Source organism: Cotesia glomerata, linkage group LG4, assembly GCF_020080835.1.
Source record: "Cotesia glomerata isolate CgM1 linkage group LG4, MPM_Cglom_v2.3, whole genome shotgun sequence".
In the NCBI taxonomy this organism is placed as follows: domain Eukaryota; kingdom Metazoa; phylum Arthropoda; class Insecta; order Hymenoptera; family Braconidae; genus Cotesia; species Cotesia glomerata.
The window spans coordinates 27,998,275-28,025,071 of record NC_058161.1 but is presented as its reverse complement, the minus strand read 5'-3'; the positions used below and the strand labels follow the sequence as shown (position 1 = coordinate 28,025,071).

General features: G+C 29.4%; 2 protein-coding genes across 4 annotated transcripts in view; one reads left to right on the top strand and one right to left on the bottom strand.

The window, feature by feature from the left end:
* Nucleotides 1–392: 392 nt before the first annotated feature.
* LOC123262465 (ubiquitin-like modifier-activating enzyme 5) lies at nt 393–6,092 on the bottom strand. The gene is made up of 2 exons (XM_044724692.1): nt 6,019–6,092; nt 393–1,824 (listed from the first exon to the last, which is right to left on the bottom strand). Exon 2 carries the CDS (start codon nt 1,671–1,673, stop codon nt 513–515), a length of 1,161 nt encoding a protein of 386 aa, XP_044580627.1. The 5' UTR covers nt 1,674–1,824; nt 6,019–6,092; the 3' UTR covers nt 393–512.
* A 161-nt stretch (nt 6,093–6,253) lies between these two features.
* LOC123262461 (cyclic AMP response element-binding protein A-like) overlaps nt 6,254–26,797 on the top strand; it is a 31,619-nt gene continuing 11,075 nt past the window's right edge. Inside the window, exons 1-2 of one of the 3 annotated variants that reach the window (XM_044724684.1) lie at nt 6,254–6,906; nt 8,110–8,260. In XM_044724684.1, coding sequence (XP_044580619.1) covers nt 8,198–8,260 — 63 coding nt within the window. In that variant the 5' untranslated portion in view covers nt 6,254–6,906; nt 8,110–8,197. Of the gene's footprint in view, nt 6,907–8,109; nt 8,261–26,537; nt 26,599–26,797 lie in introns of those variants that run through there. The other 2 variants (XM_044724683.1, XM_044724685.1) reach the window with 2 other exon arrangements.

Sequence of the window (26,797 nt, the reverse complement as noted above, 5' to 3'; positions counted from 1 at the left end):
CCTTAAAAAAATATTTGAATACAAATTAAATATAATCCAAAAAACAATTATAAAATAATTCATATTGTTTTTTTATATTTGAAAAATTTAATTCTATTAAATTAAAAATTCACCACTTGCATTTTCCAATCCATTCTTATCAACCAAATGCAATGAAAGTTTTTCAAAATTTCAGCCTTCAACCCTGAAAAATAAATTTCATTAATATGAATAAATAATAAAACTATTTCAATATAAAAATATACTTACTTTAAAATATTAAATCATCATAAATTCAAAGTCATCTGTAAAACTTTCAATTAATAAAAAACTACTCTAAAATAAATAAACACATTAATTTAAATAATTAAATATAAAATTTAATAAAAATTTTTCATTACATCTTCATAAAGATAAACAATATATCTGACTTAAAATAATAATTTTTTTTAAATCAACAGACACTTGAAAATTTTAACAATTTGTTTCCAAAAGCCTGACGATTTCTTCTCAAGATCAACCAAAACGAAAACTTAAATAGTCTTCATGGTAGCCATGAGCTCTTCAAGACTAAGCGCACTTGCATCAACAACATTCTCATGAGCATGAGCATCCGGGACAACATAGGCCTGCCTGAGACCTGGACAAAGTCCCTGAACATTATCTTCTTCAGCAACATCAGCAGTTTCATCAATCAGCGAAATTCCCCAATCATTATCTTCATGAACCGGAGCTTCTTCAACAGCTTCCACCGCGATTTCTTCTTTGGGCAATGCCTGGAACTCTTGCTGTCTCTGCCTGCAGAACCGGTCATCGCAGTTCGGATTGGGCCGGAGGACCATCGACGGGAAGAAATCTTCCATCGCGTTGTAGCCGAGGTAGAAAGAAGTGTTGCCGAAGTTCAGCAGGAACTTGAGCGCGTTCTGGGTGAGAAATCCTGCTACGATTCCCATAGTGGTGGGCAAGGAAGCAGCACAGACTCCTTCTCGCTTGAGAGTCTTCTCGTCGATCTTGGAAGCGACCACCAGAGGAGGAGCGCAGGCGAAGCACGCAGACTCCCCGGGGACGATGAACTGGATGTGGCCTGAGACCGCGTTCTCGGAAACTCCGCTCTCGAACCACTTGAGGTTCAGCTCGTTGCAGGCGGTGTTGATCGCCATCCTCGCTTCGAAGTTGTCCACGCAACTGAGCACCAGGTCCACTGGTCCGTTGGTCAAGCTCCCGGTGCTAATAGCTTTCATGAAGTTCTCAAAGTGCTCGACAGTTGTGATGTTGTAATCATGAGTTTCCACGAAGACATCTGGGTTGATGGTCATCAAGGTACTGGCTGCTGCGTTCACTTTGCTCAGTCCGACCTGGTGCGGCTGGAAAAACAGTCGGTTCATGTTTGCCAGCTCAACTTTGTCGTAGTCAAAGAGAATGAGTTTGCCAATTCCGCAGCGGGTTAACATTTCTGCGGTGACACTTCCCACTCCGCCGACTCCGACTACTGCAACGGTCAGGGTACGGATTTTCTCGTAGTTGTCGACTATCCCCATACGCTTCAGGGCCATCAAACGGCTGTAGGGGTTTGTGTCAACTACTTCCGAGGATAACACTTCGATTTTTTTACGCGACACATTTTTATTACGCTCTTGAGAGAGTTCTAGTTCTAATTGGCGGATTTTTTCGGTTAACTCTTCGATACTTGGCATTTCTACGAGTTTTAGATACTTTTTGTTAGAGAGAATGGAGATAGACTGAGATGTTTAGGTGGACTGACGTAAACAGATGGTTTGACAATCAAGTTTTTTTTTTTTCGACGACACGTGGATATGAATCAGGAATCAGTGGTTTTGATGACATCTAGAAATGGTAAAAAAGAAATAGATAATATCGTTGGTTGATTGTGAAGAAATTATTGTTACTATTATTATTATTGTTATTATCAACAGACTCGATAGAGTCTGGCGCCAAGTTCCGTTCTCAAGCCAGACTACCGAGTGTGTATATACCGTAAGCAGAACGGTTTTTTGAGGTTACAAATTTTAAACTTCCCGCTAAGAAAATCGAAGGTTTTCAGAAATCGGGAAATTATTGTTTTCACCCCGTTTTGCAAAAATCGAGTTTTCATCAGATCTCGACGTTTGAAGGTCACAGGAAGCTTCCCTGACTATCCCCGCGAGGTTGTCACGGTGTCTGTATGTGTGTGTGTGTGTGTGTGTGTGTGTGTGTGTGTGTGAAAGTATGTGAACCGCTTATAACTTTTGAACGGCTTGACCGATTTCATCGCGGTTGGTGCCATTCGAAAGGGCTTGACCAAACTTAGATTTTGAAAACTATTTGGACCGATTCAGATCAATAGATTTTGAGAAATCTTCAAAAAACTGAAAAAAAAATTTTTTTCAAATGTGGTTTTTTTGGAATAACTTTTAAACGGCTTAAAGGTTCAATTCCAAAAACTAATCAGCTCTTAACCTCAAAAAACTACGTCGATCGCCTTCAGTCCGGTCAAAATCGGTTGATTCATTCGAGAGATATCGTGAACGAAAGAAAACCGAAAAAAGTGTTTTTTCGGAATAACTCCAAAATTCCTAGCGCGATCAATTCAAAAATTGAGATTCTTTGTGAGGCTTAAAAAACTGCATCGAATGCTTCTAACCGCGTAAAAATCGGTTTATTCATTCAAAAGTTATTGTGGTTTAAAAATTCAAAAAATAGTGTCTTATCAAATCCCTATCAGACTTTTGAGCTCGAAGAGCTTTAAAGCATAAGAAAGCAATCTCTGTGAGCTCGGAGAGCTCAAAATAACCCATAAATTGTATTTTTGAGCTCGAAGAGCTCAAAAATATCATTGGTGCAATTTTAAGCGCCTAAGTATGGAATTAGCGGGAAGTTGCAGGGATGGCCTTCAGGGTCAACCGTTTTCCTAATTTTTTTCAAATTTATTTTGATTTTTTTTTTATATGATATTTTAAAATAGTAGTTCATGCCTTTTATTACGCTTATTACTTGATTATTATCAATTATCTTTATAATTTCTATTTAAAATTATAAAAAATAATCAGCACAAATTATAGCGACCCAGATTTTTAGATTTTAACTTTTTTCTTATGTAAAAAACGGACGGCCAGAGACTAAATAATATCCGAACAAAAACAGTTTCACTGTAAAAAAGTCGCGCCAAGTCCACGTTCATAAGACTATTAGGAAAAAAAAAATTTTTTTTTTCTTTACAAAAAGATACAAAATAAAAAAATTAAAAAATCCAAGTAACCGATATGATTTTCGGAAATTAAAAAAAATTTTATTGTAAATTTAAAAATAAAAAAAAAAAAATTTAGAACGTATTTAGTGTGCGTGGTTGCAAAATATTTTACTTTTAATGAAATTCGTAAAATCTATTTACTAGGACTTTAAAAAAATTGAAATACACAATGACGCACACCAAGTACGTTCTGAAATTTTTTTTTTAATTTTTAAATTTACAATAAAATTTTTTTTAATTTCCGAAAATCATAAACAATCATATCGGCTACTTGGATTTTTTAATTTTTTTATTTTGTATCTTTTTGTAAAGAAAAAAAAAATTTTTTTTTCCTAATAGTCTTATGAACGTGGACTTGGCGCGACTTTTTTTACAGTTAAACTGTTTTTGTTCGGATTTTAGTATTTTTTGTAATTATAATGAAAATTTACAATTGATAACAACTTAAATCTCGTGTTGACTGCATTTTTTACTGCAAACTATCCCCTTAAAGCTACGGTTTATGTAGATGTAATTCCAGTGCACCCTGGCGGCCATAGATGCAGGCTATGAATCACTTTTTTTTACTGTAGTTGCGTGTCTATAGGAAGGATTACTACACATTTTTATTTTATTTAGTCTGTGGCGCTGATATTCCCCATCGAAAAAAAGTCAGGATCGAAATTTCTGGGCTTACTATAGTTTGTGCTGATAAAATTTAATAATTTTAAGTGAATTAAGTGTCATTATTGATTATAATTAATTAATATCAGTAAAATAAAGTATAAATTACTTTTATAATATATCATTTTGGAAAAGGGAGAACCATGTAATTAAATAAAATTTTGCAACCTGGAAATACCGTTCTGCTTACAGTAAACACAGTCGGTAGTCTGGCGCTCCGTTTTACAACGGGATTTTTGAACGGAACTTGGCGCCAGATTCTACCGAATCTGTGGATAACTTTCCAACGTTTGAAAATTTTCAATATTCTTAGCGGGAAGTTAAAAAAGTACACTTTAATAAATTAAAAAAAATATATTTATACATAGAAGATGTACTCAGTAAAAAAAAATTTTGATAAATAAAAACATTAGATTGTTTAATTAGAATGAAAATGCATCAAAACAAAAAATAAGTCCAAAATCTAAGAGTTAATGTGTTTCGAAAGAGAACTATTGACAGCCGAAATATTATTGTTTATTTTTATCTATGATTTATTCATTTTTTACACAGAAAGAAAGGTTCACTTGAGCCAAGAAAATATTTTTCTTCATAATTATTCACTTGGGCGAAAAAAAATTTTTTTTTGACACAAGAAATATCACTTATTCCAACAAATCAATTCTCTTGCTTCAAGAAATACGTTTCTTGATCCAAGACAATTTATTTAAGTCAAGAAAATTTTCTTGTTTTGAGAAAATTTCTCTCTTGCTCCAAAAAATTAAGTTCTTGACAGAAGTGAATTTTCTTGTCTTGAGAAAATTTTTCTCTTGCTCCAAAAAATTAAATATCTTGATAGTAAATTTTCATTAATATTTATATTGACTAACATGTCATATGGGAAGATCAAATAATATTGAATCATTTTTTTTCATTCAATATGTATGATTGCGCGCTAAAATAATCTAAAATAGGTATCAAATATTCAAGAGAAAAATTTTCTCAAGATGAGAAAATTTTTTTCTCAGCTGAAGTAGGTGGCGCTGCTTCCCTAAAGAATCTAAAAAACTTGATCAAATATAAAAATTTCTTGTATCAAGTACTTTGATAATTTTTTGTTTCTATTTATGAAAGAAAACCTCACTTTCAGCAATTAAGATCATCTATGACGCAGACAAGATTATATTTGACCATTAACTAAGTTATTGTAATCGATGGAAATAACAACTCTTACGATATCAAACCATGATATTTGTTCAAATTTCTTATAAATTTAATATTCATTTTCAGCAGAAATATTTTAAAAATCATTAAATTTACATTTTTTAGTGAAAAAAATCCAACTTGCTCAAAAATTTTACTTTTATTTAATTTATAACTTATAAAATCAGTAAATTTTATTTAAATAAAAATTCTCTTATCATTTTTGCTAAATAAAATAAATATCTACTGTAAAAATTAAAAATAGACTTTTGTTGTTTATTTATATTTGTATTACAAAAAAGGTTGTCATTAAATCAAACTTCTAAAAAATTTCAACAGTTTAACAAAAAAAAAGAAAAAACAACTATCTTATCTGATCGAGTTTAAGTACGTGAGTTAATGACTCTGGAAATCACATCGAGTTAATTATTATCTATTAGTAATCTCAGTAATAGCCCCGAAATGTCGACAAAGACTCTTCAAAAACTTTTTAAAAATACATTAAGTTCTATCGAGCATAATGCGTTCTTCTTCAAAAACAAACTAAGCTTCACTGTACAAATCACTTAAAAATTACACGTTCATTATATAAAGGCCTTAATTACTTTGAAAAAATTTTTAAAAAATTTTAAAAACCGTACTTACTAAATGTTTTCACCTAAATAAATGAATATTTACAATCGACCAAGTAAAATAAAAAATTATCTAACGCAAATAAATATTTGAAATCAGTTCTAATAAAAAACTAATCTTATCCGACAATAAAAAAACGTAAGAGATAAAAATTATTTTCCTTGTCTAAATTTTCTAATTAAAAATAATAATAATAATAAAATTTCAAAAAAAAAATTTTTCATCGCTAAACAATTAAATAAAAACTAAAATTTATTTTGAAATTCAAAAATTCCCGTTGCGCAGAACTCAATTTTTAGGTTCTGCGCACTTACTTAATTGCGCATCTTTTTCGGTGCGCACAGGTCCTACCAACAGAACGTGTTTTTTTTAGGTTAACTGAATGAAATAATTCACTGTCGGGAATAAAATAACGCGAAGAAATAAAATAAAAAAAGTTTTTTTTTCCATACCGGCAAAGTCATATTGGATCGGAATTTCCCTGGATGCGCGCGCAGTGGCGAGCGATAAGCACGACAGTAACAGGTGGTTAATCGTGGTTGGCTGATTCTGTAACTTCAAAAGTATTGCCGGGATACCACGTGCATGCGTCGTCCGTTGTTATTACGAGTTATTACAATCGGCATTCGTGCTTCAGAACTACGACGTGCTGTGTTAGTTTCCACTACTCCCTCTTTCTCTCCTCTCTGTCTCTATCTTTCTATTTTTAAACGGACCACGCTACTGAGAGGCTATTTCACTGTTTCCGTATTGTTTTCTGTGTTTGTTTTAAATATTGTTATTAAAATTATTATAACTGGATACATGTGCGCGTGATAATATATCAATAATTAAATACATAATTTATTAAAAAAAAAATAATAAAAATATTAAACAATAATAAAAATATTTACTAAATAAACAAACATATTTTTGTGTGATAAGTAGTGTCTATTAAAGTGAAGTTTTTTTTTAGTAAATAGAAATACTTAGTGGTTTTTTTATTTTCCGTGTGTCGAACCCGTGCCGGTGCGGGTGTTGGCTGATATTGATATTGATTATTTTTTTTTTATTTATTTACACAAAATATTTGTTTTTTTTCTGGAACTGCTTATTTCAAGGACTTGAGGGGATTTTCGGATCACTATTTATGGATAGCGTGATTTTTTAGTTAGCTAAATGGTATTTTGAACCCCCTGGATTGAGGACGACCATCTGCACAGGTAAGTTCAATATGGTAGAATTTTTTCAGACGCGGGAAATAATTTATTTATTTTTTTTTGTTTTTAAAAATTTTTTTGAGAAGATAAATTTTATTTTTAATCAACATACAATTTGGAGAATTTTTGGGGCATTAATTTTCTTTATGGATTGATTTTTTAGAAAATTTGTAATAATTTTTTGATTTTATTTAGAAAATTTTTTTAAACTTATAAAAATTAGATTTATTTATTAACTTTTTTTTTATTTAATAATTACAATATTTTTATTTATTTTTTTTATGAAAGAAAAATTTGAGTGATAATTTTTTTTTGCAATTTTAAAAATATTAGTTCATAATTTTTTGGAGTGAATTTATAAATTTAAAAAAAATGTATACTTTTGCTTGAATTTTTTTCTTAGTAAAATTTTTAATTTTTGGGATTCAAAAAAAAAATTTAACAAAATTGAACAAAAAAAATTAAACTTTTTTAATTTTTGAATTTTTCATGCCAAAAATAATTATTAACTTTCAGATTGTTAAAATTAACAGATAATTTTTTCCAAAATAATTACAAAATCTTATATATATTTTATTAAGTACTTCTATTTTATAAAATATTATCATGTAAAAATATGAAGCTTGTATGCTATTTTTAGTATGACCGGTTTCAACAATTTTTAATTAAAAATTTGAATTTTTCACTCAACTTTTTCTAAATAACCATCAATTAATAATTATTACTGAAAAAAAAATAATTTACCGCAAAATTTCACCTTTTCTTAAATCAAACAAACTTTCGAGAAAATTACTAATTAAGAAAAAAAAAACTTTATTTTATTAAAAATTTTTAAAAAAGTTAATAATTAATCAACAATCGATAATTATTAAAAAGAAAATTTTACTGATGACATTATAATGATCAATATATAAATCCTTATACTACAAATATACCATATGTGAGCATAATCACGTGTAAAGATGCGTTGATTAAATTCACAATGATAATAAATATTTCTCACATTCTTGCTCATTAAACACACACATACACAGATTTTTTAATACTTAGTTATTGAATTTATATTTATTTCGTAATCTCAGTATGTATATGATATCTTGTAATTTATTGAAATTTTTAAAATAAATTTCAATAATTCAATGATAATAAAACTGAAAATTTAAAGAGCGCATAGGAAGAAATAATAACAAAAATTTTCTTTCCCAGAAAAATGATTTTCTAAAGTCATCAATAAATCACCGACGCCGAGGGTAAAATTCACGAGGTACAAAAGGGACTAACAATAACAATAATAATGGATATATACGATATGGGAAGTGACCTGCGGGATCTTTGGGAATCGTATTTGGGCGAGCCGGTGAGTTATATATTTATTTTATAAGCTACAATACATAATATAATTTTTCACACCCATTATTATCATCATAATTATTAATATTGTTATTATAATTATTATAATATATACCACAAGTTTTTTATGCTCCAACTGCCCGGCGACCTATAAATATAAACATTAAATTAAATCGACTGCATGGTATCACCTGTTCAAATGATTAAAATTTTTTTTTTATTCCATTCAGCGTAATAAAATAAAAGTGCAATAGATTTACATAACATACTTATAATAAGTCTTACACTTGTTAATAATTTATTTCTTCTTTTGTGAAAAGTCAAATAATAAATTGGTGCGTGGTTAAATAAACTGTGTAAACAGTCTTTCACTTTGGTACATTTCCGGGAAGCTACACTGATAGAAAAACAATCTTGATTCAAGAAACTTTTTTTCTTCAAAACTTGAACTCTTGAAACTAGATATAGATATATTTCTTTCAAGAATTTTTGTCTCTTGGTTCAAGATAGGCGACAACATTGATTCAAGATGTTACCGACTTGTGTTAAGAATGCCTTTTTTTTGTAAGTCATTATTTAATTTACTTAATTCCAAGAAATCATTTTTATTTAGTATAACAATTAAAGACTATTTAGTTTTTGAAATATACTTTGATGAATTATTTTAAGTTTTTTAAACGATAATGTTATTTTGATTGAAAAACTTAAATGTATCGATTGAAGATAATATAGCTCTTAAGCCAAGAAAGTCTAAATCAAGACAAGAAATACTTAAAGCAAAATAATCATTTGTCTTCCAAAATAAATTTTTAGATCAAGAAAATATCTCTTGAGTCATCATAAATTTTCTATCAGTGTACAGATAATACTTGGCCCTAATTGTCGTCGTCATACTTAATGATCTTTATCGTTACGAATAACGAATCGAGTACAATGATTAAATATATAATATTAACTTTTAAATTTACTACTTGTATTGATATTAATCGTATTTATCACTTGCCTCCAAAACATTTATTTGATAATAGTTTTAACAAATTACATTTATCTTCAGATATGTTTGTTGATTATAATTTTGTTATTTCAAAATTATTTATTCATAATTTTGATATGATTTTTTTAAGATAATAAAACAATTAAGATTAAGTATTTCTTCACCATAGGAAGAAAAAATAATTTTATAACTAGCCCAAAAATTTGGGTGTTATTTTGTAAATTGGAGAAAAAATTGCTTAGAGTTTATTCTAAAAAAATAATTATAGTTTAAAAACTTAAATGAAGGTGATTTTTTAATAATAAACTCTAGGCAATAATTTTTCTTTAAGAAAAATTTAGATTTGATATTCAATTCTATCTAATCAGGAAAATTACAAACTATGCTCTATCGATTGAACTACTCAAGATTTTATATTTAAATTTTATAATTAAGTATATTTATTTTTCAATTATAAATTCTAAAGAGATATAATTATATCTCCTTAAAAAAATTATAAACTAAGCTCTATCAACTGAACTACTCAAGAATTAGTATTTAAGGTAGTTGTCATTGTACAATATTGTCAAAAAATTAGAGATTATACGCGTCGCAAAAGTATATGAGCTTGTAGCTAAGTAATCCATAATTTTTACCCAAGACTGTACCCGTGAAAACGCAACTCATACAATTGTTTCTGTCCAACTCCGTAAATATATACTTTTTCATAAATTGTTTAACTTTAATCCGTTATTTATACACTGAGAGACAATTTTATTCACAGTGTTTTTTTTTAATAACTTTCAAACGGCTTGACCGATCAATTCCAAAAACTAATCAGCTCTCAACATCGAAAAACCACATCGATTGCCACCAAGCTGGTCCAAATCGGTTGATTCGTTCGTGAGTTATCGTTGACGAAAGAAATCGAAAAAAAGTGTTTTTTTCGAATTACACCGAAATTGCTGGTCTGATCAATTTGTGTTTAAAAATTTATCATAGAATTTGAAAAACTGCGTCGAATGCTGCTAACCACGTGAAAATCGGTCCATTCATTCAAAAGTTATTGCGGTTTGAAAATTCAAAAAATAGTGTTTTATTAAACTTTCATCAGACTTTTGAGCTAGGAGAGCTCAAAAATATACGAAAATTATATTTTTGAGCTCGAAGAGCTCAAAAACGTAATAAGTGCAATTTTGAGCACTTACTTACGAAAGTATCGGGAAGTTGCAGGGATGGCCTTCAGGGTCAACCGTTTTTCTAATTTTTTTTCATTCAATATGCATAATTGCACGCTAAAATAATATAAAATGGGTATCAAATATTCAAGAGAAAAATTTTCTCAAGGTGAGAAAATTTTTTTCTCAGCTGAAGTAGGTGGCACTGCTTCCCTAAAGTATCTAAAAATCGTGATCAAATATAAAAATTTATTGTATCAAATATTTATGATAATTTGAATTAAGAAAAAATTACTTCCACCAAGAATAGAATTTCAAGAAAAATTTTTACTTCGGCCAACACAACTTCGGTCTTCCATCAGGCACCCGAAAATTTTCTTGAGTCAAGAATTTTGTTCTCCAGTCAAGAAATTTTTCTTTCTGTGTAATTATATCATCATGCCCTTAATAAGTATACAAAAATTTAAAATTTTCTGACGGTATGCCTTAACCACGACAACTACCTCAAGTTTCGAAATTAGCTCTAAGCAATTTATAAGTTTTGGTTTTCACTTTAAGTATATTAAAACCACCAATTAAAAATCAAAAGTCCGACTATCAAGAGTAATTCGCTAAAATAGTTTTTTTTTTTTATTTTTTAAATTAAATTTTAAACAATTGATAATTTCAGTTTAAAAAAATTAGGAAAACGGTTGACCCTGAAGGCCATTCCTGCAACGTCCCGCTACTTTCGTAATTAAGCGTTCAAAATTGCACTTATTACGTTTTTGAGCTCTTCGAGCTCAAAAATATAATTTTCTTATAGTTTTGAGCTCTCCGAGCTCAAAAGTTTAATAGAAGTTTAAGAAAACACTATTTTTTTTAATTTTCAAACCGCAATAACTTTCAAATGAATGTACCGATTTTCAGGTGGTTGGAGGCATTCGACGCAGTTTTTCAAATTCTATGATATATTTTCAAACACAAATTGATCAGACCGGAAATTTCGGTGTAATTCGAAAAAAACACTTTTTTTCGATTTCTTTCGTCAACGATAACTCACGAACGAATCAACCGATTTGGACCGGCTTGGTGGCGATCGACGTGGTTTTTCGATGTTGAGAGCTGATTAGTTTTTGGAATTGATCGGTCAAGCCGTTTGAAAGTTATTAAATAAAAAACCCCATTTGAAAAAAATTTTTTCGCAGTTTTTTTAAGATTTCTCAAAATCTATCGGTCCGAATCGGTCCAACTTGTATTCAAAATCTAAGTTTAGTCGAACCCTTTCGAATGGCATCACCCGCGATCAAATCGGTCAAGCCGTTCAAAAGTTATGAGAGGTTTACACACATACACACACACACACATACATACATACATATAGACATACAGACACCATCGCGGGAATAGTCAGGAAAGCTTCCTAGGACCTCAAAACGTCGAGATCTAATGAAAACTGGATTTTCGAAAAACAGGGTAAAAACAATAACTTCCCGATTTTTGAAAATTTTCAATTTTCTTAGCGGGAAGTTAAAAATAATTTTCTAAAGTAACCACTTACTATCTTAATGTTTTTTATTTTAAATAACTCCAGAATATTCTGAGTTATTGGCTGCTAAACAAAACAATGTTGCATTCAAAATTCCAAATTTTTCAACTACCTCCTATGAACATTCATTCCTAATTTCATTAATACGTCTTTGACAAGGATTACCATCTGATGTTATCAATGCACTTAGCATTGACACTTTCAAGACAAAAGCCTATGAATTTTTCCGCGATCTTGAGCTAAAGGAGAGCTGGATACCTGGTATCACGGTTGATGATCCAAATCATTGAAATTAGTGCTATCTGCAGTGCGTTAAATTCAAATTTAAATTCTAACTTAAGTCTGACATTTATTGTCCAAATTACAAACTCTTGTTCACTTTTACTCATCTCATTCTTATCGATTGTAATTAGTTGATTTCATAATTCAAACTTTAAATTGTTTGCATTCTTCGATTAGTTATAATCCTAACATTGTCAGTTTATCTATATAGATCTGTTTATATTTTTATATGTACTTTTTTTACTTGTTATTTTGTATCACTTACCTTCTGCCATTGCCTTGGCATTTAAATTAAATAAATAAATGAAAACAAAATATTACCGTAAGTAATTAATTTGTTGCGATTTGAATAATTTGTATTCAATCAATAGTTTTTTTAATAATTAATAATTATTAATTATAATTATTCTTAAGGCGAGTGTGAGGTAAATTTAAGTGTTGTGTGTGACTAATGTATCTAACTCCATCATCTCCTCCCCCCTTGACCCATAAAATCGACCAATCAAAAAAAACTTCTTCATAGTAAGAAAAACCCTAAAAAGCGAAAAAAATGACCGAAAATATAAAAAAAATAATACTAAATAAAAAAAAAACAAAATTTTTTTTGTTTACTTAATATTTAAAAAATTTTGTCCTAAAGTCGATATTTATATTTAAAATTTAAAAAGTAAATTAAAAAAAATAAGCATTCATTATTATTAATTTTTGCTTTATAATAAAAATAGCTAAAAACAAAAAAAGGATTCAATTTGGATTCTTCCGTTCGAATTTAGTTTCTGAATTGCTGCCTAGTTAGGTAGCCAAATTCGGACCGAATGAGGCTTGGATAGTCACCAGCAAGTGTGGTTTCCAAACCACCGCCTAAGTCGGAAGCCAAGTTAGGCCCAAACTCGCGACTGCGTTACTTCCGGGACGTGGGCCAACTTTGGCTTCCTGGTTCGGCGCGAACTTGGAATTCGGCATGCCTAATTCGAAACGAACCACCGCCGAACTTAAATTTCTGGTCGGGATGGTTTTAATTTGATATTTTTGTTTAATATTGCAATTTTATTGTTTTTTCTTCCTTAAAAATTCGCTTAGCGTAATAATAAAATTTCAAGGTTTATTATTAATAATAATTTAAATTATACTTCATACAATTTCGTAATAACATTCATGGTGAGTTAAATGTGGAGGTTAAAATTACGGCTACATAACAAATCAACCGCACATTTAACCCGCGACAATTTCATGATTTTTTTGAATTTTAATTCAAATTTGAATTATCTCTTACCAGTAAAAGATAAAATTTTTAATTAACTTTTTTTTACTGAATGCAAAAACTTTTTTACAAGATTGAAATCTTAAAATTAAAATATAAAAAAAAATGAATTTAGATTCAATTATAGGGGAAATAATAAACCCGCATTGGTCAAAATAAAAATTTTACAACAAGAAAAAACAACCCTCACATATTGTATTTCCAATTCATAGATATTTTGAATGAAATGCATGAGTTGGGGAGTATTGATTTGTAGAAAAGTTTGTTGACATCTGTTGCAACTGAAAATCGATTTTCACTGTCATGTATTATATTTAGAGTGCTTGGAAATTCTGTTAGTTTTCCCCTATATTGTTCGGAGGAAGAATTTTTTTTTTTTTTATTTTGATTAGATAATTGGGAACAGAGATTTTGAGACGGGACTTCTGAGAAAAAACTTGTGACCATGTTTATCGGGTTTCAAGATAAATGCATCAAACGATTGAATAGATAACTCGGGGGCGTTGAAAATTAGTTTCTATGCTTGAGAATTAAATACAATTATGCTGCTTGGTATGTTTGAAGTAATTCCGGCGAATGTTTAATAACTTGTCGAATATTTTTCGAATTCTTTAGGCTGTAAAAAATATATTTTTTTTTATTTTTTAAAGATTATTTTAATTGAAAAACATTTTTTGCAATAAATTTGGGTAATTGTAAATTTTACAGTTGCCTGAATTTTTTTTTTTTTTTTGTAAAAAAACAAAAAATTAACAATTTGAAACAATTTTAAGGTAGTACCCTCGCCCAAGTCGTCTTCTTAGGATTTTTTTTTAATTTTGGCAGATTAATGTTCATATAATTCTGCGTCGATTGGCGCAATTTGAGAATTTTTGACCATCTAGTTTCCGAGATATTTAATTTCAAAGTTTGAGTTTTGAACGCTCTTATACATTACGGTATACGGGATATCGAAAAGTTTACCTACAAACATTTTTATATCTCAGAAACTTTTCTCAGAATCTTTTTAAAAAACTAGAGTAACGTTAACTAACAACTTAACAATTAAAAAAAAAAAATTCATTGATAATTACCACTCAGTTTCAGAGAAATTTAGTAATAAGTAATGAAAAATTTACCAGATTTTAACCGAGGAAGGGATACGTTAATAAAGCTGTGGCAACAGCGCAAGTTTTATGAGCCGTGAAAGAAGTATGAGACGCGCATGCACTGACAAATTTGAAAAGTTTAATTTACGTTAGGTGTAATATTATAGTTATTAATTTTATTTATTTAAAAAAAAAAAACTATGATTATTTTATGAAAATAAGTATTTTTTTATGATACGAAAGTTAGCCGACGTTTTTAATTTTTTGATTTTTTTTTAATAATTAAATAAGAAAAAAAAAAAAATTTTTTTATATTGCATTTACAGTTTTTGAAGTTTTTTTCAAGTGAAATTTTTTTTTATTTTTTTGTAATCATTTTTTCAATAAAAAAAAAATCTAAAAATTTTTAAATGTCGGCTGAATTAATTTTCATTTTTTTTTATATTTATTAAAAATTCAAAAAGTTAACAATTTTAATATAATAATATATATTCATCTTTCATAAGTTAGAAAAATAATAGTCAGATGAAATAATAAAAAATACTTAAATTTAAAATCAGTTAATACATAAACACAAAAATTTAATTACTTATTTTTCTGAAAAAACAAAAGAATATTGTCAATTATTTTTTTTTCTATTTGTTATTTGTATAGTTATTTTCATATTTGCTAGAGATTTCTGTCGTTTTTCAAGGACTTTTTTTTATGAATCGTCTTTTATAAGTCGATTTTTCAGACATTGTTATTATATTTCTGAATAAATGTATGTAAATAAATAAATAAACGCATGTATCAAAACAGAGGTTAGTCTACAGCTAGTCCAAAACACTACAGTATAACCACTATAAAATATTTTAACGCTCACGCAGTGTTGCCAGACTTTTCAAACGATCAATTTCTCGTTCGTGATTGGCTGAAATAAGTACATAAACAGCTGAAAGTTTTAGGCTTGTCAATAATGACTATCCGGTATATGTACACTGATAAAAAAATTGACTTGACTCAAGAGCCAAACTCTTGAACCAAGAATTCCATTTTGAAGAAAAATATTTTCTTGAGTCAAGAGAATAAATTCTTGACGCAAGAAAATTTTCTTAGACCAAGAATAACTTCTTAGCTCAAGAATTTATTCTCTTGACTTAAGAATATCATTTTCTTCAAAATGGTATTCTTGGTCCAAGAGTTTGGCTCTTGAGTCAAGTCAATTTTTTTATCAGTGTACCGTACACTCTACACGGAAAAAAATTTCTGGGAAAATTTACGATACAACTATTGTAAAGCTGGACTATACTTTTATTACTATTAATTGTCAAATATTTTAGAAGAAAAAATACTATTTATTCATGAAAAAATACAATATTACTATTGTAAAAAGTAAGAGATTAAAATTTCCAGTGCTGCCTCTGTATCTTTCCAATAGAACTATAGCAAATTTTACAATAGTTGAATTGGAATGTTTCTCAATTAGTGTGAGTGATGGCCGTGCACAGCGCTAGACTCCGAGTTTATGTAAATGTTAAAGGATATGGGTCTCAGTTTACCTCGGATAGCGTAGAGGGAGAGTCTCTGGCTGCCAACACAGAGTTCTCGGTTCGATTCCCAGATAGCACGAAAATCTCGGTTTCTTTTTTCGATTACTGTACAGGTACCAATGAGTCCAACCTTCTATTTCTCTCCCTCCCTAATATTTCTTTTAAAAAAACGAACTGTGAATTTTTACAATAGTTGAATTGTAAAGTTCACAAACACATATTGTATAATTTGCTCTATAGTATTCGACTTTTTAAGACTCTTGCTAGTCTTATTTGTTGGATAAAATTTACAATAGTAGATCGTAAAAATTACTAAATGAGAAGTATAGTCCACCGTTACTATTTTATTTAGTAAAAATTACAATAGTAAAATAGTAAAAATTCCTTCAATTTTATTTCCGTGTAGCATAAACTTTTGACGACGGAAGTCGCGAGAGTAATTCCTTAATCAGCGGCAGAAGGTTCAAAATAAAGCAATAAGACTTGTATTAGGTGTAAACAAATATACTAGTATAAATAATATGATTTCAATGTTAGGCTGGCTGAATATTAGACAACGAATAGCGTATAATTATTTTAAACAAAGCGTCAAAATATATGTATGGTCAAATAACAAAAGCTTTAAGTAATCATCAGTATAACACGAGAAATCGATCATTATTAAACATTAATCATACACACAAACAACAAATTTCTTGCGCCAAGAAAATTTTAAGGAAAACGAAAGTTATTGTGGAGCAATTAAAAATTTTTTTATTGAGTTTCAAAATTTCTGTTATAAATAATTTTATTTCGACCAAAAATCTTTTCATGAAATAAATTTATTGATTTTTAGTTGATTATGTTATTAATTTTTCAATGAAATTTGTTTTTAATAAAAATTAGCATTTTGAAAGATTTTTTAAAAAATTATTTTACTTTTGAAGAACTTTAAGAAAAAAAATGTTCTTAATAAATTCTGAATATCATTTTTATAGCTTGAAAACTAAACAATTTTTGAAATTTCAAAAATGTCCTATAAAAGTTGAATTTTTTCTTAAGAAAAAATAGAAAATTTTAATATTTACAGTTTGATTATATTGATTTCACACAGAAATAAGTTTTCTTTATAAATAAAATTTTGAAATTAAATTAATAGAAGCTCTAAGCAAAAAAACTAAATATTGTGAACTAAGCAGTATTATACTAAATTTCAAGAGCCGATTAAAAAAAGTCAACTCCCAAAAAAAAGAAAAGAAATACAAATATAAATCGAATGTAACATTTATTAAGTGGCCGTTAGAACAAAGTCCTCTAACAGCAAAAAAAAGACATACAAACAAAGTGTTACACAGAGAAAATACAAAATTAAAAAAAAAACTAATTTATAATACAAGAGAAACACGACTAATTAATTATCAATTAATAATTTAAACTATTACTCCACTAAATAAAAATCAAATTAAAAAAATTAGGAAAACGGTTGACCCTAAAGGCCATCCCTGCAACTTCCCGCTACCTCCATACCTCAGTGCTCAACAATTCACTTATTTTTCAAGCTCTTCGAGCTCAAAAATATAATTTTTGTGTAATTTTGAGCTCTCCGAGCTTGAATAAATCGCTTTTCTGTGTTTTTGAGCTCTTCGAGCTCAAAAGACTAATGGAAGTTTTATGGAACACTATTTTTTTAATTTTCAAACCGCAATAACTTTTGAATGAATTAACCGATTTTCTCGCGGTTTACGGCATTGAACGCAGTTTTTTGAGTTCTTTGAAAAATCTTTAAGCGTAAACTGGTCAGACTCAAAATTTCATAGAATTTCTGAAAAAAAAAACATTTTTTTCAATTTTTTTCGACAACGATCTCACGAATAAATCAACCGATTTTGACCGGGCTGGTGGCAATCGACGTGGTTTTTTGAGATCAAGAGCTGATTAGTTTTTGGAATTGATCGGTTCAGCTGTTTAAAAGATATTTCAAAAAAACGAATTTTTGGAAATTTTATTTTTTAGATTTCTCAAAATTGATCTACTCAAATTCTGTAAATTAGTATCAGAATTATAGGGGCAAAGGAACTCTTCAAAACGCCGCTTATTTCGATCGAATCGGATGATCCGTTCAAAAGTTATAAGAGATTTACACACACACACACACACACACACACACACGGTGACATCACCGCGGAAACAGTTAGGAAAGCTTCCTAGGTCCTCAAAACGTCGAGATCTGATGAAAACTCGATTTTCGAGAAGCAGGGTGAAAACAATAACTTCCCGATTTTTGAAAATTTTCAATTTTCTTAGCGGGAAGTTAAAAAAATGACTTATTATGCCCAATACTTGATAATTTTATTATTTAATTTATACACTGAAAAACAAAAATAACTTGAATCAAGTAAAATTTACTTAAATCAAGAAAAATTTCTGAGTTTAAGAATTTTTTTACTCAAATCAAGAAAATGAAGCTTTTCAAAATTATTTACTTGATTCAAGTTAATTTTTTTTTCTGTGTAGTTATCTTTCATTAGATTAAATGCGAAAAAAAAAACAATTTTTAATTTTTTCCTTCCACGACTGAAATTATCCTACAGCTAATTTCTAAAAATTTTTCCCGTAATTTTAAACTTGATTTTAAAAAAATTTGAAAAAGAGCACAAAAAAGTTTTTCAATTATTCCTAAGTGTCTTTTTTATACTTCTATTTTTGTTACAAGTAAGTTTTTTATAAAACACAAAAAAAGCACTAGTGCTATATTAATAGCCAATTTATTATTGAACGATATATTTGGAAAAGGGGGAGAAGAAAGGATAAAGGGAAATAATAATTCGAACGGCTTGAACCGGGAATCGAACTGGGATGTTTTAGTTACACGTCAAGAGTTCTCCCAGTTAAGCTATCTGCGATATTTGTCAATATAAAACGTATTTATGCATACCACCAGCGCCGCGGAAAAACGCGGTTAGAATTTTTTCAGCAATACACAACTGCACGTCACAATTTTCTTTAGAGTAGTATAGTTATCAGTACGTGAATCAGTGAGTAGCGTTCATCATCGATTTTTGAGTGAGTAGACTGTTTAAATTGTTTCGAAATTTTTTAAAAATAAAAAAACATTTTTACTAAATTGTGTTGCAAAATTTTAGTTTAGTTTGTTTTCGCGATTAATTTTCACTTGTCTGCTTAAATATTTGAATATAAAATTTCTTACACGGAGGAAAAAAATTTCGAAGAAAAGTAAATTGCAAGTAATAATTTAAATTGCAAGTCAAGCATAAAATATTTCGAAAAAATTGAATACATTAATGATGACATTTTGAAACACTTGAGTCATTAACAATTGTGTAAACCTTCTAATGTAAACATTGAAGTATTTTTTCTTTTAATTATTACAGCCCGAGTATTATATCGATAATATTAAAATTATAATTATTAATTCCAATAACTGTAATTAATAATCGGTTAAGTTTTGTTACATAATTACTTAACTAACAGAAGTTTACTATTAACATTTATTTTCTGTGCTATTTTTTATTTATTTCCTATTAGGGGAGGGGGGGGCAAAATGGGGTACTTAAGAAACCGTTATGATTTTAAGGACTTAAATATGTTGATTTTTTTCGTTTTCAGTCGTAATTGAAGGAAAATAATCAAATTTCAAGTTGCCGTAGAAAAAAAATTTTTTATTTTTGCGGGCGAAATGGGGTACCCCCTGAAAAAGTGAAAAAAAATTAGGAAAACGGTTGACCCTGAAGGCCATCCCTGCAACTTCCCGCTAATTTCATACTTAGGCGCTTAAAATTGCACCAATGACGTTTTTGAGCTCTTCGAGCTCAAAAATACAATTTATGGGTTATTTTGAGCTCTCCGAGCTCAAAGAGATTGCTTTCCTATGCTTTTAAGCTCTTCGAGCTCAAAAGTCTGATAGAGATTTGATAAGACACTATTTTTTGAATTTTTAAACCGCAATAACTTTTGAATGAATAAATCGATTTTTACGCGGTTAGAAGCATTCGACGCAGTTTTTCAAGTTTCACAAAGAATCTTAAATTTTGAATTGATCGCGCTAGGAATTTTGGAGTTATTCCGAAAAAACACTTTTTTCGGTTTTCTTTCGTTCACGATATCTCTCGAATGAATCAACCGATATTGACCGGACTGGTGGCGATCGACGTGGTTTTTTGAGGTTAAGAGCTGATTAATTTTTGGAATTGAACCATCAAGCCGTTTAAAAGTTATTCCAAAAAAACCACATTTGAAAAAAATTTTTTTTTCAGTTTTTTGAAGATTTCTCAAAATCTATTAATCTGAATCGGTCCAAATAGTTTTCAAAATCTAAGTTTGGTCAAGCCCTTTCGAATGGCACCAACCGCGATGAAATCGGTCAAGCCGTTCAAAAGTTATAAGCGGTTCACATATTTTCACACACACACACACACATACATACAGACGCCGTGACAACCTCGCGGGGATAGTCAGGGAAGCTTCCTGTGACCTTTAAACGTCGAGATCTGATGAAAACTCAATTTTTGCAAAACGGGGTGAAAACAATAACTTCCCGATTTTTGAAAATCTTCGATTTTCGTAGCGGGAAATTAAAAATTTCATTATCCGAAAATGAAATGTCGTTAAAAAAATAACATTTTCTTATCGATAAGTCTACGAAAGAACCCAGAGAGATGAACAAATCACCCAAAAAAGAAACATTGTTATAGTTGACGCAATATACTCCTATCAAAAATTAAGGTAGCAAAAAAAATTTTTTAATTTTGTAGTAATTTTTGACGGGTTTCGCTTGAGTAAAAATAATCCGAACAAAAACAGTTTCACTGTAAAAAAAATCGCGCCAAGTCCACGTTCATAAGACTTTTAAGAAAAAAAATTTTTTTTTTCTTTACAAAAAGATATAAAATAGAAAAATTAAAAAATCCAAGTAACCGATATGATTGTATATGATTTTCGGAAATTAAAAAAAATTTTGTTGTAAATTTAAAAATTAAAAAAAAAATTTTGGAACGTATTTAGTGTGCGTGGTTGCAAAATATTTTACTTTTAATGAAATTCGTAAAATCTATTCACTAGGACTTTAAAAAAAGTGAAATAGACAATGACGCACACCAAGTACGTTCCAAAATTTTTTTCTTAATTTTTAAATTTACAACAAAATTTTTTTTAATTTCCGAAAATCATATACAATCATATCGGTTACTTGAATTTGTTAATTTTTCTATTTTATATCTTTTTGTAAAGAAAAAAAAAATTTTTTTTTTCTTAATAGTCTTATGAACGTGGACTTGGCGCGATTTTTTTTACAGTGAAACTGTTTTTGTTCGGATTTCAGTATTTTTTGTAATTATAATAAAAATTTGCAATTGGTACCAACTTAAATCTCAAGTTGGCTGCATTTTTGATAGCAAACTATCCCCTTGAAGCTACAGTTTATGTAAAAATAATTGCAGCGCACCCTGGCGGGTGTAGATGCAAGCTGTGAAATTTATTTTTTTAACTGTAGTTTCCCATCTATTGGAGAATTACCATGCATTCTCGAATTACTTAGTCTGTGGCATGTCACTTTTTACATCGAAAAAAAGTCAGGATCAAATTTTTGAACTTGCTATAGTTTGTGCTGATAAAATTTAATAATTTCAAGTAAATTAATGGTTATAATTGAATATAATTAATTGATATCAGTAAAATAAAGTATGAATTACTGTTATAATATAAAATTTAGGAACAAAAAGTACCGTAGAATTAAATAAAATTTTGCAACCTCACAATACCGTTCTGCTTACAGTAAACACACTCGGTATAGTATAGTAGTCTGGCGCTCCGTTTACAACGGATTTGAACGGAACTTGGCGCCAGATTCTACCGAATCTGTGGATATCAAGATAAAAAAAAGAGTTCCCTTGATAAGATTCTAATTTTTGGATCTCCCGGTGAAAAATGTTTTAGACATAGTTCTCACGCAATTCCAAGCAATAGCACGAAAAAAAAACATTCGTAATTTTTTTGCACTCTCTTTCTTGGCTTAGGGATTCAGGAAAATTTTTTCAAATTGAATGATCTTGTAGGCCTGAAGATCTTACTTTTTAAATTAAATATCTCACAAGCCCACCAAATGATTTTATGATTTTGAAGAATCTGGCGGCCTCTGACACAGTTTTCTGAGCATTGATAGTTAAATTATGACATCAAAAATTATCCGAGAATAAATTTCGAAGTTATTTGAAAAAGACATTCTTTTAGAATGGTTAGTTTACACAAAAAAAGAAGGTTCACTTGAGCCAAGAAAATATTTTTCTTCCTAATTATTTCCTTGAGCGAAAAAAAAATTTTCTTTTTGACACAAGAAATTTCACTTATTCCAACAAAATTAACTCTCTTGTTTTAAGAAATATGTATCTTGATCCAAGAAAATCTTCTTGTTTTGAGAAAATTCAGCCTCTTGCTCCAAAAAATTAAATATAAAGATAGAAGTAAATTTTCATTAATATTTTTATTTATTAACATATCAAATGGGAAGATCAAATAATGTTGAATCATTTTTTTTCATTCAATATATATAATTGCACGCTAAAATAATATAAAATGGGTATCAAATATTCAAGAGAAAAATTTTCTCAAGGTGAGAAAATTTTTTTCTCAGCTGAAGTAGGTGGCACTGCTTCCCTAAAGAATCTAAAAATCTTGATCAAATCTAAAAATTTATTGCATCAAGTATTTATGATAATTTGAATTAAGAAAAAATTACTTCCACCAAGAATAGAATTTCAAGAAAAATTTTTATTTCGGACAACACAACTTTAGTCTTTCTTCAGGCACCTGAGAATTTTCTTGAGCCAAGAATTTTGTTCTCCAGTCAAGAAATTTTTCTTTCTGTGTAAGATTTTTTTTCGACACATTAGAGGTTTACACTCACATACACACACGCCGACAGATATCCTCGTAGGAATATTAAAAACTAGTTCCTAGGATCTTAAAAATGTGAAGATTAGATTAGAACTTGATTTTCGAAAACTGGCATGGAACCAATGACTCCCCGATTTTTTTTTTTTTTTTAATCATTCATTTGTAAAGCGAGAACTTGGAAATTTAGAAAAAGTAATCGTAGATGTGAAAAAAAATTTATTACGATGCACAATGACGATAAAAATTACTGTAAGAAAAGTTAGAAAACAAAAATTTTTTTTGTTTTTTTAATTAAAAAATTTTGTTTTCTTTTAAATTGTAGGAAATGACGTTAAAATATATTTTAGAAAGCTAAAAGAGCTTTTTGGAAAAAAAATATTTTCTTACGAAATTTTGGGGGTACCCCATTTTACCACCCCTACCCCATTTTGCCCCCCCCCCCCCCTATAAATAATGAATTAAAAACCCGAGTAAAAATGAAATTATTATTTTTTACGGAAAAATAATAAATTTCGTTCGACCGCCGCACCACCGCTGCACGACCGCCGTTTGGCGGACTATTACGCCGCACGCTAAAAATTTACTCCCCCTAGCATCGCCGCACTACCGCTGCACCACCGCCGCACCAATGCTAAATCATACCTACAATTTCACAAAAAATGGTATCATAATTAATTTATCACGCAATAATTAATTAATAAATAATGCGACTAGAAATCTTTATGTAAGACCTATTGATCAACCTCCTTTTAATCGAATGCCTAATATTAAAAAAAAAAATTTTTTTTAAATCAGGCCAAAACACCGCGAAATTATTGATTTTTTTAGTCGTATTGTTGATGTAGATTTTTAATTTCGTCCTCGGGTTGCACAGAAGCGGTACGCCTATCGAAATACTCTAAAAGAATTTTAAAAATTGAGCTGTGATGGGATTCGAACCTGGATCGTCTGCATGGAAGTCTCGAACATTGCTAACTGCACTGCAAGCCATACTTAACTTAAAAAATTTAGTTAAGCTATTTGAATGATCAACGAATATATTATTTCAATGTATATACCATCAAACAGTGGTATGGTGCGGCGGTGGTGCAGCGGTGGTGCGGCGGTCGAACGAAATTTATTATTTTTTCGTAAAAATTAATAATTTTATTTTTACCCGGGCGCGTCACAGCTGTGGTGCGGCGGTGGTGCAGCGGTGGTGCGGCGAATAGAAATTTATTTACTTGTCACGGCGCTGGTGCGGCGGTAGTGCGGCGAATAGATAAATTCTTTACTTGTCACGGCGGTGGTGCGGCGGTGATACGGCACTTATAAAATAACCAAAATTGTCACGGCTGTAGTGCAGCGGTGGTGCGGCGCTTAAAAAGCCGTGCAGCGGTGGTGCGGCGGAATTCTGTTTTTACTCGGGAAAACATTACTAAGGTGTTGAATTACATAATTGTTGTGTTTACTTACAAGTCTGTAAATAAACATCTTCATTGAAACTATCGAAGAGAAGTTGAGTTACTAATTAATTATCAATTACTCGTGATCAACAATTTATTAATCATAAAATTTAAATGATAAATAAGTGAGAAATGTCAGGGCTTGAATAAGTAAAATATTAATTGAGAATTTTGTTGGATTAAAAATAACAATTATAAATTATGTAATTAATCGTATCTATCTAATCTAATTAGAACACGAAAAATTATATTCTTACCCTCTTTACATTGTTATTATTTATTGATATAAATGGACACAATGATTGATTTTTTCTTAACCCTGGACTAGGATCGTAGTTCAGAGCATGAAACTTTTGTATACACTGTCCAAGATCTTTGATCTCAATGTTTCCATAATTTCTAAAAATTATTATAATACAGTTGTTATTTTAGAGGTAATTTCTAAAAACTTGAGGACGCACTGTTATTTAACCAGTAAAATAAGGAAAATTATTTTTATCATTAGTAATGATATTTACAGCCAGTTGATAAGATAAATTTTGGCACGATCCTAAAGAAACTCGAGGTTTGGGTGATAGAAAAAATCAATGTGTAAGTGATACATTTACAGCTGGAATTATAAAGTGAATTAAACGCATTCTAAGAAGCTGTAGCCAGCTCAATCTTGTAGATAAACTCTCATTTTATTATTTTTAATAATTATTTAAAACATCGACATCACTATTCTAATGAAATCCAGGGACAAAACATGTGTTTGATTGTATCGTTTCAGGGCTCATCAAATCTTGGATTCAAAATATATTTTAATTACATTTAATTAATAAAAATTTATCAAATTTAACCCTAAGACGAATTTTCTTAAACAATTAAATGCGAAGATAAAAATGAAAGTTCATTTGATGGCGGGTAGAGGTTTTCTGCTTTCCGTAGTTCATTCAAAAAATGTTTTGTCGAAGCATGATGCCGAGATAACTTCACTTGTAATTGTTTGTAAAGGACAAAACATTATTTTAGTGATACATATTGATGGACAGGTCACGTTTTGATTGAACAAAATATTTAAATGTAATTTCCTCGGAATTAACATTCTTTAAATGTATATTCATGGACAAAAAGAAGCGAATCAAAGACTAGAAACTTCCGAGACAAAAATCAAATTTTTCTTTTTTTGGTGACAAATCATGCTTTGATTGTAAGCTTCTCTCTTATTTTTAGAATTTGGAATTTATGATATTTATACGAATCAGAATTTACAATATCAAAGTATCTGTTGAGGACACATGCTAAAATATACATGCTCAGGCTTTCAAGGCCGTAGAAAGTTTTCTTCTTTAAATTCGCAGCTGTATTTAAAGATGAAACTTTTTTTCTTACCAAAAATTTTAACAAACTTTAGTTTTTACTTAGCAAAAGTACGAACTTGATCAAAAATAAAAATTTCCAAAAATCGGCTTCTAACTGAGAAAAATCAATTAATCGCTAGCTTTTTAAATAAGTAATAGCAGTTAGATATGATACAATTCAAATTTGTTATCAATTAATTTTTTTGTTAAAAATAACATGTCTTATAAAATTCCACATTTTTCTTATCATAATTTGTTACATAAAAATTTCCAAGGATTAGCTGCAAATTTATAAATATAAACTATTTCTTAAGTAAAAGTGCAAAACTTGACTTGTTTTAAGCCACAAATGACTTATTTAAAACTTAATTATATTCCAATCACTCATATAACCGCAACGTTTAAACCATCAAAATCATGGGAGAAGCTCATATAAGGAAAACAAATTCATGGTCTGCTGATGCTCGTATAGGGCGCCGGAAGCGTTCATACAAACTCGCGCGTGAACCGGAAGTAGTTATAGCAGGTTTTAGTTTATAATTGATCCTTTTTTTGTACAATATGAAAACGCAAAATGTAATACTTTTCAAAATCGTCCTTTGACTTTTTAAAATTTCCCAGAATTAAATAGAAAAAATTTTAAAAATAGTTACATTATTGCTAAAGTTTTATGTATACATATATATTCTTAAAGTGGCTAGCGCAAAAGTTATAACTTATAACACAAGTCTTATCAGTTATCGATATCATTTTAACATTAACTCGTACAAAAGAGTTAGAGTCTCGCCTTGACTTCAATCCTATCAACATTACATCGTGCTGTGCTGGTATCGTTAAATACTAAAAAAACTAACTAAATAAAATATTATTTCCATTAACATATTTACTTACTCAGTCACTATATGAATGAATAAAAATAAATTTATAATTAAACTAATTAATTACTTAACATTTTTGATTAGTCGACTGCTTTTTTGCTTTTAATCATTATGAAATTTTTAGATACATTTATTTGTAAACCAGCCT

Coding starts and splice junctions, on each gene's coding strand:
- LOC123262465 (XM_044724692.1), bottom strand. CDS start 1,673: ATGCCAAGTATCGAAGAGTTAACCGAAAAAATCCGCCAATTAGAACTA.